Source organism: Halichoeres trimaculatus, unplaced genomic scaffold, assembly GCF_033239565.1.
Source record: "Halichoeres trimaculatus isolate MK-OKI-2021-1 unplaced genomic scaffold, fHalTri1.1 fHalTri1_scaffold_17, whole genome shotgun sequence".
In the NCBI taxonomy this organism is placed as follows: domain Eukaryota; kingdom Metazoa; phylum Chordata; class Actinopteri; order Labriformes; family Labridae; genus Halichoeres; species Halichoeres trimaculatus.
In genome coordinates this window covers 5,430,652-5,449,998 of record NW_027437195.1, presented here as the reverse complement: position 1 = coordinate 5,449,998, position 19,347 = coordinate 5,430,652, and the positions used below count along the sequence as shown (strand labels likewise).

General features: G+C 42.2%; 1 protein-coding gene across 1 annotated transcript in view; it reads right to left on the bottom strand.

The window, feature by feature from the left end:
• pdss2 (prenyl (decaprenyl) diphosphate synthase, subunit 2) overlaps positions 1 to 19,347 on the bottom strand; it is a 44,514-nt gene extending 25,167 nt beyond the window's left edge. Inside the window, exons 1-2 of the mRNA XM_074691253.1 lie at positions 18,838 to 19,347; positions 6,566 to 6,700 (exon numbers count right to left, since the gene is read on the bottom strand). Of these exons, the coding sequence (XP_074547354.1) occupies positions 6,566 to 6,700; positions 18,838 to 19,085 (383 nt within the window). The 5' untranslated portion in view covers positions 19,086 to 19,347. The remainder of the gene's footprint in view (positions 1 to 6,565; positions 6,701 to 18,837) is intronic.

Genomic DNA, 19,347 nt, shown 5'->3' with positions numbered 1-19,347 from the left:
AGGTTTCAAAAACCTGTGAAGTTATCGTAGGTTTGAGGATCGGGGACTGAAAGAGCAGCAGTGCTTCCGAGTACCTACTCACGAAAATTTGAAGTTTAAGGCTCACAAATGATTATGTGATATTATGAGCTCAGTTTTTTGGTGTAAAAAAGGAACCACCAAATGTGTATTGATTAATTCAATCAAAAAATAAAATACTGAATTTAACAGCTGAAAATCAAAGTATTTTCTCAAGCTGATGTTGAATCCCTAAAAACGTTCGCTGAGGACGAGCAGATTGATTTGCCTCAGAATGACTCAGACCACACAAGAATATCAAAAGGCTTTCAGTGAAAGCAAAACATTTTGCACAATCTCTGTCATGAGATAATTTCAGCATTAACCCCAACACAGACTTTTCATTCAAGGAGTCGTGTAACTTTTAATTTAGCATTTAGAGTGGTGAAACATGGCACACAGCCAGAATCACAACAAATTATCTGAGTCTCAATGGAAACACATCCCAAAGCTGAGCCTCCAATCTAACAGTCCTGATCAGCAGCAGTGGAGCTTGGGGAGGAAAAAGGGGGGACAAGGGGGCCGGTGTATAAATAGCTTTGGTGCCCAGTTGCATAGCAACCGATGCCATCTCGCCGAGGTGTAACGCCCCTCACCACGCCCCTTGTCCTGACTGTTCTGTTCCATTTTCCTCCCTCTGCAGTCTGCCTCGCCATCAAACACAGCCTTGCAGATCTGAGTGTGTCCCTGTGTGTGATTTAAAGAGGGGACCTGTCCATCAGAGGGCCTGCCCGGTGTGCTCAAAGAAACCACGTTCATTTTTTTTTTTTTTTAACCCAAAATTAAGAGGTGTGCTGGGTTTGAGTTCAATTTTTGAGTCTTTGTGCACTTCCTTTCTTCATATATCTAACTATCTATCTATCTATCTATCTATCTATCTATCTATCTATCTATCTATCTATCTATCTATCTATCTATCTATCTATCTATCTATCTATCTATCTATCTATCTATCATGGTGGTGCTCTGGTGAATCATCAGTGTCAGGCAGCAGAGTGGGAAATGTTTTACAAATGCTGCCTGTCAGAAGGGAGGAGACCATCCCCCGGAGGTTTCAATCACCCCCCCAAAACCCGCCCCACCCCGACTCCCTCCATCCCTCCATCTCCTCCATCAGAGGTGCTAATGAGCCCAGGAGAGGTGGGGGGACTGCTGGGGGGAGAGACAGAGCGAGCAAGATAGTGCAAATGAGGTGATCAAGTCATGCTGTGCGTGTGTGTGTGTGTGTGAACGCGTGTGTGTGTTTGGGTTTGGACTATCCATCACACACCAGTGAGGGAATGCTACATGTTGGACTCAGTGATCCAGTGTCACAGTGGTGCGAGCGCCAGGTTGTGACAGGAGGTGAGTGTGTAATGACTCGTCCTGCAGTGACTCACAACCTGCCGACACGGCTCGGCCTGCAGCCTGAAGACGACCAAACTCGTGTCTTCAGTGGCGCCTGGGTTACTCCAATTAATTCTAATATTAGGATGTTTTTGCACAGACATGGCTCCGCCACACACATATGCCCTGTGCCAGCCAGCAGCAAGAAAGAAACCTTTCAGGCACCCAGCACACAGACACGCCAAGCACAGCAGTCACTTCTGGAAACCACTTGGCACACACCCACATCCCTGCTCAGAGCTGCATGCTGCTGGGGAAGAAAGCCAGAGAGGACCTTGGGGTGCTACCTGAAACATTTCACCAGGAGAAACTGTTGATTATATAAAAGCAGAACTCACTTCCTGACATGTTGAGATCATTTACACAATAGTTTCCATTTGAATCTAACAACTGGCACAAATCATGGTACGCCTGATGTGGAGGTCCTCTTAGAGGAAAATCCAGGATGATGCTTTAGCTCAGCTGCTTGAACAAACACCCAACACTTTACATACAGTCTGCAGTGCATTGGTCATTGGTTCAACACCCAGCCGGAAATCTTTATTGCATTTCCTGACTCTCTTTGTTTTTCCTGTCCAATAAAGGAACAGAAAAGACCACACATAAATCTTTAAAGGGGCTGTGAGGAGTTTCTAAGTCATCTTGAAAAAGTCTCCCTTCTAGATATATGCCTGATCATAATTCACACTTTGAAATGAGATTATCAACACCAGTATTTCTGTTTACATGTTATTTCAAAATGCTACTTCTGAGCTTTCCGATTGGGTCGAGCAGGACCAGATTGATTTATGGCACATCCAAGTCTCTATGACAACAGCACGCTGGCTGACAAAGTTTAGCAGTCAGTAGAGAGATCTGTGTTTTTCTCTGCTATAAATGACTTCTAAATAATGTTGTAGTGATGGTGGACACAGGAGCTAAACTTTTTGGGTTAAGCTTCCAGCTGCGCTAAATATAAACAGCTACCAAACTACAAACAAACTGACAGTGTTTACTTGTTGTCACGTTAGCCTACAGATACATTGGAGCACTGGGCTGCCGATAGCACTACATATAACTAGCTACTACAACATTTGCTTGATCTCATGTTTCAAACCGTAGCACTACATAACTACTGATAAATACCTTACCTCAGTGTGTTGTATCAAGTAAAAAGATGTCTTGAACAAAGAAAATTTGTTTTGATTCTATCACTATTTCATTCCAAAAAACACGCCTTGTGAAAAGTAATTTACAACAGCATGTGTGAGACTCCAGGCCACAAGGTGGCGAGGGAGTCCAATTGAAGCAAATCTTCCTCATAGCAGCTTTAACAAAAGAAAAAAGAAGGAGATTACTAAGATTTTAAAACTTGTGAATATTTGTCGGTGGGCTGCTGGCCAAAGAGCATAGAAATAGAGTTCCTAGATTTTAAAATACCAAAACTGCTCTTTAAATACATCATATCAATACCAGGGATTTGCACATTTAGTCAACTAAATAACTACGTTAAAAGCCCAAAATACAGCTCATATACTGTTTTGTGTGTAAGCTGCAGTGCAGCCACTTGTAACCAGGGGGTGCTGCAGCTCTGGTCAACAGCTACAGCCATAATGCTGCTGAAATGCAAGCAGAATGGAAGACAAATGGTATCTCATGACACATCAATATGGCAGTGTGTGTTTTTATTCTTTGATATTTTTGTGACAGTTGTCCTCTCAGTGATGTGACAAATAAAGTGAGGAAATGTGAGGAGAAAAAAAGAGGCTAAGAGAGACGCGCAGCAAAGAGTCATGGCACAAACAGTGACCTCTGTGATAAGGATGGCATGCAAACTCCACACAAAGAGGAGTCTGCCAGGGATTCAAACCAGGAACCTTTTTTTCTGTGAGGTAACACCAAAAATCACTGTCGAACATGTCAGAACGCTCTGGAAATGCCAAGAAGATAACTTGGTGTCCTGTGCTACATTCTGTGGTTTCTGTTGTGCCGTCTCTCGCGCTGTTCCTGGTGCTTCCAGCAGCTGCTGCTCCCAGCCACACTGCACGAGGTGACTGAACTCTCCTGTGCCTGATTATCAGCCAGGGGTAAGGGGATAAAAGCAGGAGAGAGGAGGCAGTCTGGGACTGTGAGCCTTTCAGTGGCATGTTTTTTTGGTGTCTTCTACAGACTAGTGCTCACTTCTCCAGTGGAAGTAGATTTCTCTGAGGCCTTTAACTTAAGAGTCAAACATGAGATTACCAGCACCATACTTTTTTATTTTTATAAAAATTTTATCTCTTGGTATCTGGGTTCAGATTTTCCAGCGAGAACACAAATCCATCTGTTGCACGTTTGACCAAAAGCCTCCTTCAGAGAGTTGTCTTAAACAAAGAGAAGTAGTGGTAAAAAGAAGATTCACTCTCCATTCATCTGCTTCCCAACCTTCTATTTTCTAGCTTGGTTAGAGATGTCCTTATGACAGTGGGTGATGGTGCACATGGGAACTGTGTCATCCTGAAAACACTACAGAATCTGTCCACACGTGTCATTGTAAGCAGTGCCAAAGGGACAGTCCTCACAGCACCTTTAACAGTTCAAATTGTTTTAATATTTTAGATTTTTTTTTTTTACTTACTTTTATTTAAAATTTATTCAGGAAAATTTCCACTGGGATGAAAAAAATCTGTTTCATAAATGAGTCTTGGCCAAGACAGCAGCACAAAAAGTTGAACACAGACGACGAGACACAACAATAAACAACAAGTAAACAGTGCATCAATTAATTAATTAGCTGCGTTCAGCTGTCAAACAAGAGCAAAAGCTCATCAGATGATCTCTAATCCTAGATGTAAAATAATCCAGACTAACAAAACTCTCCAGTTTTAGACACCCTTGTAGCTCTGACCAAGATTAAGGAGCAAAAACACTTAAAGTTCTTTAACCAAAGACAGAATGAGTCTGAGGAACCACAAACAGAATCTGTTAGACCAAAAAAAAACAGTGAAAACCTTTGGGTTCGGTACAAAGCATAAATAAGACACTAGATCAGGTAGTGCGGCCTCATAAATAAAAAGAAACCAATGCTCCATCCATTTCTGATGTCATACAAGACACAGTGATGTGTACAAAACAAGCAGCAACCTTCGGTCTAAAAATATGAGACAATGCTGAAATATGCTGTTTCTTGAGAGTCCACTTGAGTGTGGCTCCGGAAGTACAGGAAGTCACTAACACACCTAGCCAAAAAAAAAAAAAAAAAGTTTTCAAAGTAGAAATAAACTTATTTTCAGCCTGGTTAAAATAACGCTGTCTGTCTGAGTCAATTTTACTATCAGCACACACTGTACTGGGGTGAATTTTTTTCTAACTTGGCGGTTGGAAAGAAAATTAAGATCGCAAGCTCGCCCAATCAGAGGCATAACTCAGGTCACATGACTGACAGGCGCCCTATAGTTGTATGCAAAACATTTGCCCCTACCAATACGGCCGCGATAGCTGATGCGCTTCATTTTCAGTTTCAGAAACAGACGGGTGACGTCGGGGGGACTACATCCATGTTTTATACAGTCTTTTGTACAAAATCATAAACCTGAGACAAAACGCATTGCAGCATGGGAAACGGAGTCCAGTGTTTTCCAGAGAGGCTGATGTAGAATTCTTAAAAAGAATACTGCCACGGTAAAGTACAGATAAAAAAAGGTAGTTTACTTACTTTTTTTAGCTTTTTATTTTGTAAAAAAAAATAAAAAGACTTTACACAGGTTTTTTGTTAAGCTCTGGGTTTGATGACTAAAAAGAGGTTTTCATCCAGGAGAAAACCCAGGTATTCCACAGTATGGACACATTCAATCCATTTATTTGCCAGAGTGAAGATCTGACATTTATTTTTCACTGTCCTTCTAGACTGGGAGCAGTACGTAACAGTTTTGTTAAAAGAAGTTTAAGTGTTTCACCGGTCATTGCTCTCTCGTCTTATCTGGGATTAAATTTATATTTTCACTCTTCTTCACCCCAAACCAATTTAATGGGAGTGTGACAACCTCATAACCTCCAAAATCTTCCAGGATCAAAGGCTTGAAGGAAAACTCTGAGGCACTTTGAGGAACCAGCTGATCGATCAACTGTTGTAATAACCAATCACACCTCACAAAGTCAGGATCAGACACAGAAACCGTCACAGAAGAAGACAGAAGTATAAATATTTTAGTGAGCACAAAAACATTTAACCACCACTATTTCCAAACTGTAAAAACATCAACAGTATATGTGTAACTTTATAAATATGGATTATAATTTGAGGTTAACGTATGACTTATTTTTCACGGTTAATTAAAGTATGACCCAAACTAAAAGCTTTTTAAGTACATGAACCTTTTTGGAGATTTCAGGTTGTAACTTCAGAGTGCAAAAAGGAGAAACTAAAAGGAGAGGAGAGGAGAAGAAGAGAGGTTTTATCTACAGGGCAAAATCTTAATGTAGCTAAATAAAATGAAATCATCCCGTCCTGAAACTGTCCCCTATTCACAAGTCCTATTCACGGGATGATGCAGTGCTTCTTTTACAGGGACTGATATGGACAATAACCACAGAGGACGAGATAGAATTACCTCATGCACAGGTTTTATTTCAATATTTATCCTTCAGGAGCCATGTAACAGGGACACAAATGGAATCGCCTTTCATGGTCTGCTTGACATGCAAATTTACGGCTCTACAGTGGAATTTTACCCATGTTCTCTGCCCACTGTTTCCTCTCAAGCAGCACATACATGAGAGTGGGAATACGTGGAAACCAGAGATAAACAGAGAGCTGAGGATTTCAATAACCAGAGTGACTTTAAAGAGAAGTGAGGATGTGGAAACAGCTGTGCTATGATACAACAACAATTTATGAGATGACTCTCAAAGGCTGTGAGTAAGGCTGGTGGACTCCAGGTACCACAGCTCAAAACACTGTTTGTAGTTTGCTTTTTAAATATCAACAGAGCTTGAGGGGCTTCAGGGTTTTATGATAACTAAAATATATTTTTATGATACTATATTGTATATTTTCACTTGAGAGTCACAACAAATCAGCACAAACTTACAAGTCTGCAGATATGCATACAGCAGCTCTAATGGGCATTTACAAAAGTTGTGACAGTACATTCAGGTGGATTACCTTGGGTAAATACCGCTGACCATGTCCTGAGGCAGGAGATCTGAGGCTGCATGGCTTGGCCCTGCAGCTTTTGACAGAAGCAGTACCACCAACCCTCTCATCTGAAGGTTGTTCTTGCTGTCGTAGACGAAGCCTCTGCAAAAGAACAACAGCAGTAAGTTAACAAACAAATCAACAATTCCCCTAAAACCTCCTTCACCTCTCTCCTCGCTGGGTGCTTTCAGTGTCAAAAAAACCCATTTACTGTTATATGTGTAGCCAATGCCACACATCAGCCTCCTTAAGATCCATCCATCCATCCATCCATCCATCTATCCATCCATCCATCCATCCATCCATCCATCCATCCATCCATTCATCTATCCATCCATCCATCCATCCATCCATCCATCCATCCATCCATCCATCCATCCATCTATCCATCCATCCATCTATCTATCTTTCCATCCATCTATCCAGCTATCCATCCATCCATCCATCCATCCATCCATCCATCCATCCATCCATCCAACCATCCAACCATCCATCCATCCATCCATCCATCCATCCATCCATCCACCCACCCATCCAACCATCCATCCATTCATCTATCCATCCATCTCCTTTACCCTTTTCTCTTCCGGGGTTATGAGTGGGCTGGAGCCTATCCCAGCTGTCTTTGGCCAAAAAGTGAGGGGGAAACCCTGGACTGGTAGCCAGCCTATCACAGGGCTCGAACATAGAGACAAACAACCATTCAGAAACACAAACACCCTCCCACTCCCATTGGCAATTAGGAGCGCCCAATCCACCTAACAAGCATGTCTTTGGACTATGAGCGGAGGCCGGTTTCAAACCCAAAACCTTCCTGCTACAAGGATGTTACTGTAATCACTGTACCACTGTACAGTAGTGATGTGTCACTGATGAAAGATCCATTCAAACTAAATGAATCATCTGGTGAATGAACTGAAATGAATCAATACTGAAAAGTTGCACTCAAGAGGTTGGGAGCCCTGTGTCGCTCAAGCCTGTCCCCACACCTCCCTCTTATGTCTCCAAAACCAAGGAAGTAGCAAGTATTTTATTACAATTTACAATTTTGGTTTACTATTAAATTTTGTCCAAAGTCACGTACAACACTGAACAGTTGGGGGCTCGAAGCTTTGCTCTGGGGTACCTTGACAGTGCTCAGGAAATTATGCTGATACTTTTCCAGTTATCAGCACAATTGTTAATCTTGGTCCATGCCAATGCTTAAACCAGTGACCTTCAGGTTACCACCCAAGTCCCTATGGACTGAGCTACTGCTGCCCTGGCTTAATAAACAGTTGATGATTCGTTCACTGAACGTTCTGAACAGTAGCTCTGACACAAATCATTCACTGACTGAATGAAGAGGGATAAAGAGACTCAGAGGTCTTGTTAAGTACGTCTAGTGAACAGATCACTCACTGAGTGTCAATGTACACAGCAGACTAGGGTCAAAGCTTGATTGTAAAGTAACAGCTGAGGATCTAGTCTTGTCTCGACCATGCAGAAAAAAGAACCTGACTTATGGCCAAGAACGTCTCACTCCACTTCGACAGGTGGCGTGTCCTGTGTCCTTTTTTGATTCGCGAAGTTGTGTGTGTATTAGACTAGTTTCAGTTCACCTGAAGAGGAAGCAACACTAACGATGATGGTCGAGATGGATGCAGCTGTAGCTCTTTATGTTTTTATGTATGTGCCATGGTGTCAGTTTGCTGTGTCGGAGCCATAGACTGTATGAGCACAGTAACCCTACTTATCATGGTCACCTACTTCCTCCTGAATGGCGAGGCGTACTGAGACCTGCAGAATGCAACTGCTGATGGAAAGCAATTGTATTATCTAGGTGTGTCAATCAAGCTATACTTAGTCCATTCTTGGATAAGCTGTCTACATGCATTTTAATAGTCTGATTTCTTAAGCTGCAAATAAACGTACTGAGTAATTGATTTGTGTGCTTAATATACTAAACAGAGCCGTTGGAGAAATTATCTGTGATTGTTTAAGAAGCTTTCAGTTTGCAAAATGTAGTTTTATCCCACTGTTTCATTTTCTTTTTTTTCCAGTATGAGCAGAACTTAATACGGCAGAGGTTAATGCAGGCAGAACTGCTAAGTAGTAACTAAACGATTCAGTGAAAGAGTCTTTTGAACACATCACTTTATTGAACTGCTTTTCCCATCACTACTGTGCAGTGAGCATGAGAGGCAAAAAACAAAAAAAACGGACTATTTTTATTTTGCCTTAAAAAATTAGTCTCAAAGAAAATCTAACGTTCTTTTCCATTGTCATAAAATGCAAGTGGACCTTGGGTTGAAAATCAACAGTTACATTTGACTGCGAGAAATTCTTCCCAATTTCCAGTTGAGAGAGTCAGAGCTCTGGTTTCTGGTGACAGTAATCAGTCAGTGTGTGGTGTGCTGTTTTAGTCATATCGTTGCAATACCTGCACTGGATAAACAAAAAATGTTAATTAATCATTATTTGTTGCCTTTAATAATTCCCATTATTTAGTGCCTTAAAGCGATACTATCACATCCTTCCTTTTTGACCCTGCAGCAGGATCTCTTTATAAAAAAGGCCTCTGTATGAGATGAAAGTTATGATTCCAGCTGATAAAAGGGCAGTGTAGTTTTCGAAATCATACATGTTGAATTAAAACTTCTTTTTATTTCAATGTATTTTAAATGCTGCACACATTAAAGTCCTGGTTTTGGTGCTATTCAGTGTTTTCTAAAGATGCTCATGTCTTTGCATTTCCTGCAAACCATTTTATTCTTTTGAGCAAATAATGAAACAAAACAACAAGCGACTGCATCATGCTGACACACGCTAAATGTACTCCTCAAAGAATTGTTAAACTTTTTTATAGTACGCATTAAAAACTTTATAACAGGAATATAATTGATCAGTTTTACTGCAGGACTGTATTTTGCTTTAGAGCTGGGGGGGCAGACCCGCCCCCTTGCCAACAACCTTCTGACAAATTCACAGAAACACACTCTCTCACACACACACTCTCACACTCACACACACACACACAGTGAGCTGCCTGCGTGGTGCGCAGATTAAATATCTTTTTACTCTCTCTGGGGAGCGGTTAGACAGAGCACCTCTAATCCTGTCCCTATGGGAGCCCCTTGCACCATGAATCACGCTCTCGTTAGGGGCTCCGAGGCAGACAAGCAGCCACGCCCCCCTCCGCTCGATGCCCAGACACCGGCTTCACCAGCCCACCACCAGCCCTGAGTCTCCACCTACGCCACCCCCACCCTCTCTGACCCACCCCTGCACCACGGGGGGAGGTGGAGGAACCCGAGACAGAGAGTGGATGTGGGAGATAAAGCATGAAGGGAGGGAGGAGATGCAGAGAGACGGAGGGAGAAAAGGCCAGACTGAAACAAGAATGTGAGAAAGATTACAGGAGAAGCACACGTGTGGTGCTCGGCGCTGTGCTGCTGAAAGGAACTAAATAAAACCCTGAAAGCTTTGTTCATCACCCAAAAAACCATAAAACACCGCAAGCTGCGACATCCTCCCAAAAATGATGATACATCTGACATAATCTACGACTGTCTTCCATCACAGCATATGAAATTTATTTATGGTCACTGTAAATTTTCACTCAAAAGCCAACGAGGAACCAGCCTGGCACACTTCTGGACACAGAGGCATCATCCCATTCAGCAGAAAACGACCTGAGAGCAGAATGATGAAGCGGCTCCCCTCTTGGGGAGTCCACATAAGCCAGTGGCCTGAGGGTGTCAGATGATTAATATTTATGTCACTATCCACACCAGCATACATCAATCAATCACAACCGCCCTCCCGCAAAGGGGTGGGGCGAGGATGATGGGAAAAGAGGAGAGATAGTGGATGCTACGGAGCAGGGGAGAGGGAGCGGAGAGAGAAATGGGATGCTGTCATTTTTAAAGGGTTGTGAACAGGTCACCACGCCTTCTGCTCAGCAATTGCTGTGCAGGAATTTGGGGACTTTGAACGGCGGTATGCAGAGGCTGGAATTAATGCATGCAAATGTATGACCTCATGTGACATATTGATCCCTTATCGCACTCTTTTTTCCCACTGAAGAAATAAAAAAAAATGCATTTTGACAACAGGCCTGCACTTCTCTATAGCGAAAAATATTCATTAAGATTCATGTTTCAGAAAACTGACTAACAGTTTATTTATGGTCACTGCATCTAAACATGAAGTTCCCTTTACAGGAATCTGTCCTGAGCTTTTTGCAAAGAGTGAAAGGGTTTAAAACCGTTTTCTTCAGAAGTCAGCTACAAAGCATCCAGAAAGTATTCACAGCGCTTTTTTTTCCCCACACTTTATGTTACTACCTCATCCAAAATGGAAAATTAAAAAAGAAATTCTTTCTTTCATTTTTTTTTTTTTTTACACCAGGACTCTTCCTAGAGCTGGCCGCCATCCAACTGAGCAATCAACAGAGAAGGGCCTTGGGCCTTAGTCAGGGAAGTAACCAAGAACCTAATGGTCACTCAGGCCCCGTTTACACGGAGACTCCTGCAAAGATTCTTCCTTTGCGCTTCCAAAAACCACCCGCGTTTACATGAGGACGGCGTGAGAACAATCCGCGTTCATACGACTCCAGGAGGACAAGTCACAACGATGTAGTGGCCATGCCAGGCCAGCTACTGGACCAGAAAAGCGCAACTGGAAATGTGGCTGCGCGCAGCCTTCACCTGAAACTGCGAGTGCACAAGCGGTGACGTCAGCGTTTCACCCTGAAACACTCTGCTCTGTGTTTACACGAGGCTGGATGGAGGAGCGGATTCATATCTTTCCACTCTGGGGAGCGTTTTCAAAAGATTGCGTTTTCACTGAAAACGCAACATGGTCTCATCTAAACGGAAGGCCAAAACGCAACAAAATGTTTGCAGAATTTACCGTTTTTGGTGTCATGTAAACGGGGCCTCAGTCAGAGCTCCAGTGGTCCTCTGTGGAGAGAGGAGGACTTTCCAGAAGGACAAACATCTTGCAGCCCACCTAGAGTTTACCAAAGGGCCCCTGAAAGACCATGAGAAAGAAAATCCTCTGCTCTGATGAGACAAAGACTGAACTCTTTGGCATCATGTTTGGAAGAAACCTGGCCCCGCTCATCACCTGAACCATATCATCCCTACAGTGAAGTATGGTGGTGTCAGCATCATGCTGTGGGGATGTTTTTCAGCAGTAGGAACTGGGAGACCAGTCAGGATTGAGGGGAAGATGAATGCAGCAAAGAACAGAGACATCCTGGATGAAAACCTGCTCCAGAGACCTTTAGACCTCAGACTGGGGCTATGGTTCATCTTTTAGCAGGACAACGACCCTAAAACCACAGCCAGGATATCAAAGGAGGGGCTTCAAGACAACTCTGTGAAGGTCCTAGAGGGCCCCAGCCAGATCCCAGACCTGAATCTGATCCAACATCTCTGGAGAGATCTGAAAATGTCTGAACACTGACGCTCCCCGTCCAACCTGATGGAGCCCGAGGTGCAGCACAGAGGAATGGACCAAACTGCCCAGAGAGAGGGGGGCCAAGCTTGAGGCTTCATATTCAACAAGACTTGAGGCTGTAACGGCTGCAAAAGGTGCATCAACAAAGTTTGTATGTAAATGTGATGTCTTAGCTTTTGATTTTTAATAAATTTTCAAAATTAACAAACTAACTTAATTTTTTTTTCTAATTGTAAGTATGGGGTGTTGTGAGTAATATTTTGAGGAAAATAATGGATTGAGCGTTAGGGTTAGGGTTAGGGTTAGGGTTAGGGCTTCATAGAAGTGGGGAACCCTGGGTTAAGGAAACTCTAACTCACATTTACTTCAAATATTAAAGTACAGGGTTGGCATGGAATAAATAACAGCAAACCAGTGCTCCAGGTATTTGTCAGTGAAAGCAAATGATGTAGTGAACGAAATAAAGCGAATGTTATGTTCTCTTTCAGCTTGTGTTGTTTTTGATGCCTCCTGTGTAGAAAAGTGTAACTGCCGTCTCTTGGCTGAAATGTTCTACACACTTCTAAACTGTGTTTTAAATTTCCTGGTGGCGTTCACTGATCACTGTATCAGAATCTTTGCTGTGAAATTATAAAGGCTACATTGTTAGCATGCTGTTTATCTCTGGTTTAGATGTCAAAAAGAAAAAACTATGCAGTAACAGTCGTCTTGTCCCCAGTGCTCTGGTTTTACTAATTTGAATCAATTTCATGACCAGCATAAGACTTCTCGAAGAAGCTTTAACAACACATCACATTGCCATGTTAAAATAAACCAAGTAAGATGAAACTAATTGCCTTTTTCACATTAAATATTGCACACTTCCATACGTAGGGATGGGCACCTTTCACATTTGAAACGATACAGTACTGATACCTGGTACCTGGCAATCAGTACCGGTACTCAATGGTACCAATTTTCGGTACTTCTTTGTGTTCATGTGGTAAAAAATATCAATTTGTTTAATAATAAAATATATATTTTTTTCAACCTAACATATTTATTCTTCAATATATAACATTACAATGCTGTGTTCATGTCCAGCTTGGAAAACTGCCTACTCTTCCACTCTCTCAGAGTCACAAGGATGCATTTAGGTACCTAAACATAGTACCTTTTGATTCTTTGTGAACCAGTACCGGTACTTTTGACAGAATTTGGTCGGTACCTTTAAAAGTACCTAATTCGGTACCCATCCCTACCCATACATAAATCAGGAAGCAACATTTGATCAGGATAAGAAAACTCTGGTTACAAGAGGAGACCTAACTTATCAAACTGATCAGATACCCACAGAGATCTACTGGAGCCAATGAGGGGGTTTATCAGTTGTTGTCTTTTCATAAATAAGGCTAACAAAATAAGCATCATCCAAATATGAATGTGTATGATCCTGCTGTGTGTGTGTGTTAAATTCAAACAAATTTCCCATCATTTCTCTTAAGAACAAAGATTCCAAACCCGGGGTAAGAAGTGAAAGGTGATCTACAAGACTTTGTTTTGTAGAGTGACTTTTAACAAACTTCAACCAGACTCCTGATGGTGTTTTTTCCATCCTGTTCCTGGTTGAATCAGTCCTTTAAAGTTAAAGATTATCTGCAGTGACTGAGGAGGTAGCTCTAACCGACTTAGCTCGAGGAGCAAGTACACTTCCTGCAAGCAGACAGAGAGCTGTGTTGAGTTTAAACATCTCTACCTGAAAATATAATTACCTCTAACATGTTTGAATTCATTTCTACTCCATAGTTGAATATGCAGACTTCTTTGTTTATCCTATCGATGAGGCTTTAGAGGAGGTGGAGATCTGAGACACAGAAAGTAAGAGAAGCATGGATGGAAATACTAGCCTGACTCAAAGTCTCAAGGACTGTCCTTAAAGCCAGTAAAGTTTCCTCTCCTGGGCCACAGTCCCCTCGCTGTAACTCCAGACTTTGGGGCAAAGTTAGCTGAGCTGCAGTTTTTGAGAATGAAAGGAAAGGAAAAACCGAAACCCAACTCCACGAGGGTCTGCCTGTCTGCTATTGTGGATATTTTTATCTGCAGCGTGTCTATGGCGGAGACACAGTGGGAAACATGAACCAGCCAACCCAAGCTGACAGTGAGGAGTCAGACTGTCAAGAGGTCTGCTTCCACCCCTCACCACTCCACCCCCATCCTACAACACCCAAATGGATTGTCATATCAGATTTAGGTGTATAGGTTATTACACCCTTGGGCTCCTGTTTCAAACACGCCCGTCTGCATGGCGGTGTTGAGTTGGAGGACTCTCTCTTCTCATCCTCTTTTTTGGATCTCTAAGTTCCTGATTTCTTAGATAAAACATCAGACGGCCGGTGCAGATAAAGTGATGGCATAGATTACATTTGACTGATGTGACCTGTTGTGGCTCCTCCTTCATCAAACACAACTGTGGCTTTGCAGATGCATCACAAATCAGCTGCACTGAATTTGTGCAGGTATGAGGACAGGCCATTAAAAACAGGGCTCAGGCTGTAACCCAGTAAACTGTAGGATGCTTCTGCCTGCAGGAGAAATCAATGGACGGCATTTCCCTTAATCTTGGTATTTACAGGGGAGAAAAAGCAGGATTTATCGACCAAAATTAAGAGGTGTGCTAGATAAGTGTTTCTCTTTGTCAGTCTTAAGATTTTTTTTTCTGAAAGTGAAGCAATCAATCAGAAGAAACTCATACTCAAATTCATATTTTTATGATCATATTCTTTGTAAAAATGCTAATAATTGTTCAGGAATTTATAAATGGCCCTACAGGCTCTGCCTGAGTCTGATCTGCCTCAGATTGTAAATGTAGCTTTGTTTCTGTAGTCCAGTTGATTGTATCTGCATGGTCTAATTTGATCAATTTGCCAAAAGGGGTCTGACAATCTGCACACAAAATCCCACTTTAAGCTCAAATTCATGATTTCAAACATATTCAATTATGGCTCATTACTCTGGCAGACTGTATCAGAGCCTGTAGGATTATCAGCCTCAAATGAAGCTCTTCAGTTTTTTTTTTTCTGTGAATGGTTGTTATGTGCACATGCCAGTGGAAGGTTTGATGATCAAGCATTTTGTGCTTGACAGTGGAAAAAAGGGTAATTGGGCATTTTTCACTCAGAAAGCAAAACACAAAAAGTTGTCAGTTGTCCTAATCTCTGCTTTATTCTTACTTTCAAGACAACAGGAGTGCTCAGGCCAAATTGTAACTTCAGAGAGATTATTTTCTTGGTCATTGGTCTGGACTTTCCATAAAATCTCAAATTTGGCTCCACATTCGCACCAAATCCTTAATGACAGAAACAAACTCCAAAAACATTACTGTGTCTCTTAAATAAAAACATGGATACATATCAACTAGTGCTGCACGATTTGGGGAAAAGGTGCGATTTGCGATTAGGTGGACAATATTGTGATTGCGATTGTGCTTGCGATTTAATAAAAAAAGTTGTGTCATGATGAGTCTACAGACTTGCTTGGTTATCATGGAGAAAAATCTGAATTGCATGTGCTGACATTACGATTGCGATTGCGATAATCGTGCAGCCCTAATATCAACTTCTTACCGCTTAACTACGAGTAATCCAACATCACAATGAGTCCAACATTCGTTTACAAATTTTAGTCTCACAATCAATAACTCCACCCTGTCTCTTGCATCTCACTTCAGTAACCCTGGAACCATTTTTGACAACAACTTTCTTTTTCACCACCACGTCACCCAGCTGAGTAAAACAGCCTTCTCCCACTTTAAAAATGTAGCCTGCTCAAAACAGTCATCCATTCATTCATTCATCAAATCCTGTTTAGATTACTCCAACAGCATCCTCTATGGCACATCTTCCAAAGAGCTCTGCTGCCTGCCTCCTCACCTGCACCCACTCCCCTGACAGCATCCACCCATCCTCCAACATCTTCATTGTCTCCCATCCTCTATCGCATACAGTTTAAAGTCCTTCTCCTCACCCACAAAGCCCACTACCACCAGGCTCCTTCCTACCTCACTGACCTCTCCACCCTTTCAGTTTTTCCTTTCCTCACACACCAACCTCCTGTCTCCACCTCACTGAACCTCCAACCCCCTGGAACGCACTCCCTTAGTTTTTAACTTGTGCTGTTTTATTTTGTTTGATTTATGTTCCTTGTTTGTATTGATTTTAATGACTGTAAAGTGTCTTTGAGTTTTTTTAAATATGTCATGTAAACAAAATATATTATTATTGTATTAAATGTAAAAAATAAATAAATAAATAAAACAATATACATTTTACAAAAGCAGGACTGAATGATGTGGGGACAAAACAAATCTACCTACATTGTGTTTTCTTGTCTTACACTTTCAAATGCTGCTTCTTCAGGTCTATTGTATTTGATAGAACAAGAAGATTTTTACACATTGAAGTTGGGTATTCTGCTTTCTCATATTTTAAACATGGAGGCAGATTTTCAAATCTCTGCATATTCATTCATTTTCTTATCCTGTTCAGGGATGCAGGAGGCTGGAGCATATCCCAGCTGTCTTAGGGTGAGAGGGCGGGGTACACCCTGGACTGGTCACCAGTCAATCGCAGGCACTCTGCATATTCATACTGTATGTTGCAGAAACCTCTGGATCTCCAAACTGGTTGATGACATGTTGGCAGAGAGGACCTCTAACACTAAGGTCTACCTAAAGTTTTGGCCTAAAAAGGCCTCTCTAGAAGGCTGTCCAAACAGTGGGAGGGGGTTGTGGAGTAAGGACCCTTAAAGGGACAGCGACTAAAGCTGCGTTTCCACCAAGCGGTACGGGTCGGTTCAGTACGGTTTGGGACGGTTTTGGACAGTTAAGTCTGATCCCGTGTGCGTTTCCACAGCAAACTGTGCCCTCTCGTGGTGGGCAGCGTGTAAGCCTCATGCCGGAAGCCACAGCTGGTAAACAATAGCGCGACGCCGTAGCAGCTTACCCCGCGATTAAATCCAACAAAGAAGAAAACGCGACACAGTAAACAAAGAGCACGGATGGAAGACATGCAGCATTTCGTCCTCTCTGTGACTTTCATGTAACTCTCTGTTACAAAGTGCAATCAAGCTTCGTTTCAGAGAAGTCTGTGTGCCGCCAGGAGACATGCAGCCGCTGTCGGGGTGAGTGATGATTCTTTTGACCAATCAATCGTCTGCAGTGTGTTGCTCCACCTCCCGAGAGCGGATCGGTTCAGTCTGGCACCCATACGAAAGGGTCCCAAAAAAGTGGGACGGCTCGTCTCGGTTTTTAGGGATCCGTCCCGGGATGAGTCTGTGGAAACGCCGCTAAAAGCGCACCGTACCGAGACGAACCGACCCGGACTGCTTGGTGGAAACGCGGCTTGAAACAAAGTGCTTAAACCGGAGGCAGAGAAAGGGTTTTCTTAAACACCAGTGTGAAAAAATAGTTTTTTTAAGCACAACACCCCCTCTTTAGGAGTCACTGAAAAGAATCACTACATTTATCTGTTTAAAATGAATCTCTACAGTCACACACTCATATGTGGTAGTAAATATTTTTTTCCTCAATATTAAAGGCAGCGCAGTGATGGAGAAGTTAGCACCTTCACCTAACAGCAAGAAAACTTCTGTCTGGAGTAAGCTGAGCCTGTCCTCTGTGGAGTCTGGATGTGTGTTCTTTCTCTTGGTGCAGAGTTTAGAGAGTAGCCATTAGAATAACCGGTGACTCTAAAATGTCCAAAGCTGTGAGTGTAATGGTTGTCTGTGTTTAGTTTAAACCCTGTAATTGAACAGCAAAGTGTCCAACCTCACCTCAGGCCCCAAAAGCAGCTTGGATTAACTTCAGTACCCTACTGAACCTTTGCAGAGTGAATCACTTTGATAAATGGAGAGATACCTGGTGAATGGACCGTGGGGTGTTTTCATACAGAGGCTTGTTTGCTTTGCTTCAGATGGTAAAATGATCCATTATTCCCTTTGATCGTTTTGTGTTTACACTACAGCATTACAAATGCAGAAATCACCCATCTGTTGAATCCAGTTTCTGGATCAAAATGGTTTTTTGGGTAACAAAAATGAACTTTGACTTTGATGAGAAACAGTAAAGGCTTTTTACACGAGAAGCAACGTTAAATCTTCAGTAGAAAAACAAAGCAAACAATAATCCAAAAACTATAAACTTCTTACACTGATTCTCAAAAATAACACAATGCACAAATCTTCGGGACATGTTATGCCCTGTGAGAAATGTGTTGTACTGATGTACTTTTGAGAGACAGGAGCAGCTTCACTGCCCTTAACTGCATCATTAAGGAAGTGTTCAGTGTTTTGCTGGGCAGAGATGACGTACAATCCTTAACATGCGATGAAATAATGTTTCCTTGTTATTTGAAAGACAGTGTAAAAGATTGACCTGTGTGACTGCCAGGAACACATAAAGTTTGGATCATTCGTCACCTTGCATAATAAAAACAATGACATTGAAGGCTATTAGTTTGACTTTTCCCCTTCATACCAACAAGGGAAAATTAATTCCTACTTCTATCCAATCCTACCCTAAACTACAGTAAGAAGCATATTGAAATAGATTTATGTTGACTTGTGAGAATTATTCATATCAAAAGTAGTTTAATAACTTTCACAGCAGGCAGCATGACCTGACGATACATATGCCACACAAACGCTGTTACCACTGAACAGGGAAGTGAATGTTCCTCAGGACGGAGCACAACATTCATCCTTATGCACTATAAATCACCTTGAGAGTAAGGTCATAGGACACCAGGTTTTCTCACCTTGCAGTGTTAAGTAAAGGGTGCTGAGTCCCGACCAGTTTCCTCACATGCATGGCGACATTGCTGAGTTCATCGCTGAGCAGGCAGCGCAGGCTCATAAACGAGGTTGGATATCCGACGATCTTCTCCGCGTCAGAAACCACTTTATTCCAGTTTGAAGGTCCGGAGCTGGAGAACAGACTCAGAGTCCTATGTCCCTGGACGAACAGAGCCCTGCAGGACAGGCGTGAACACAGCGCTGGAAGCATTTTCTCTGTAACTATCTTTCTAGTTTGGTACAGTTGCTGTAAATGCCATTCAGGAACTCGCTGACATTTAATCTCTACCACGAATTCAACCACTAACGTTACGACATGTCTCACATAGCGACGAGAGTTTGTTATTCACAGGTGAAAAAAGTAGTTTATAATCCTAGTAGCTTTTAAATACGGTAAAAGTAAAATTATCCGGCTGTTTTACAACACACGACCTGTCGCTGTGAGCCGCCATCTTTAAAAACGTAATATGTAA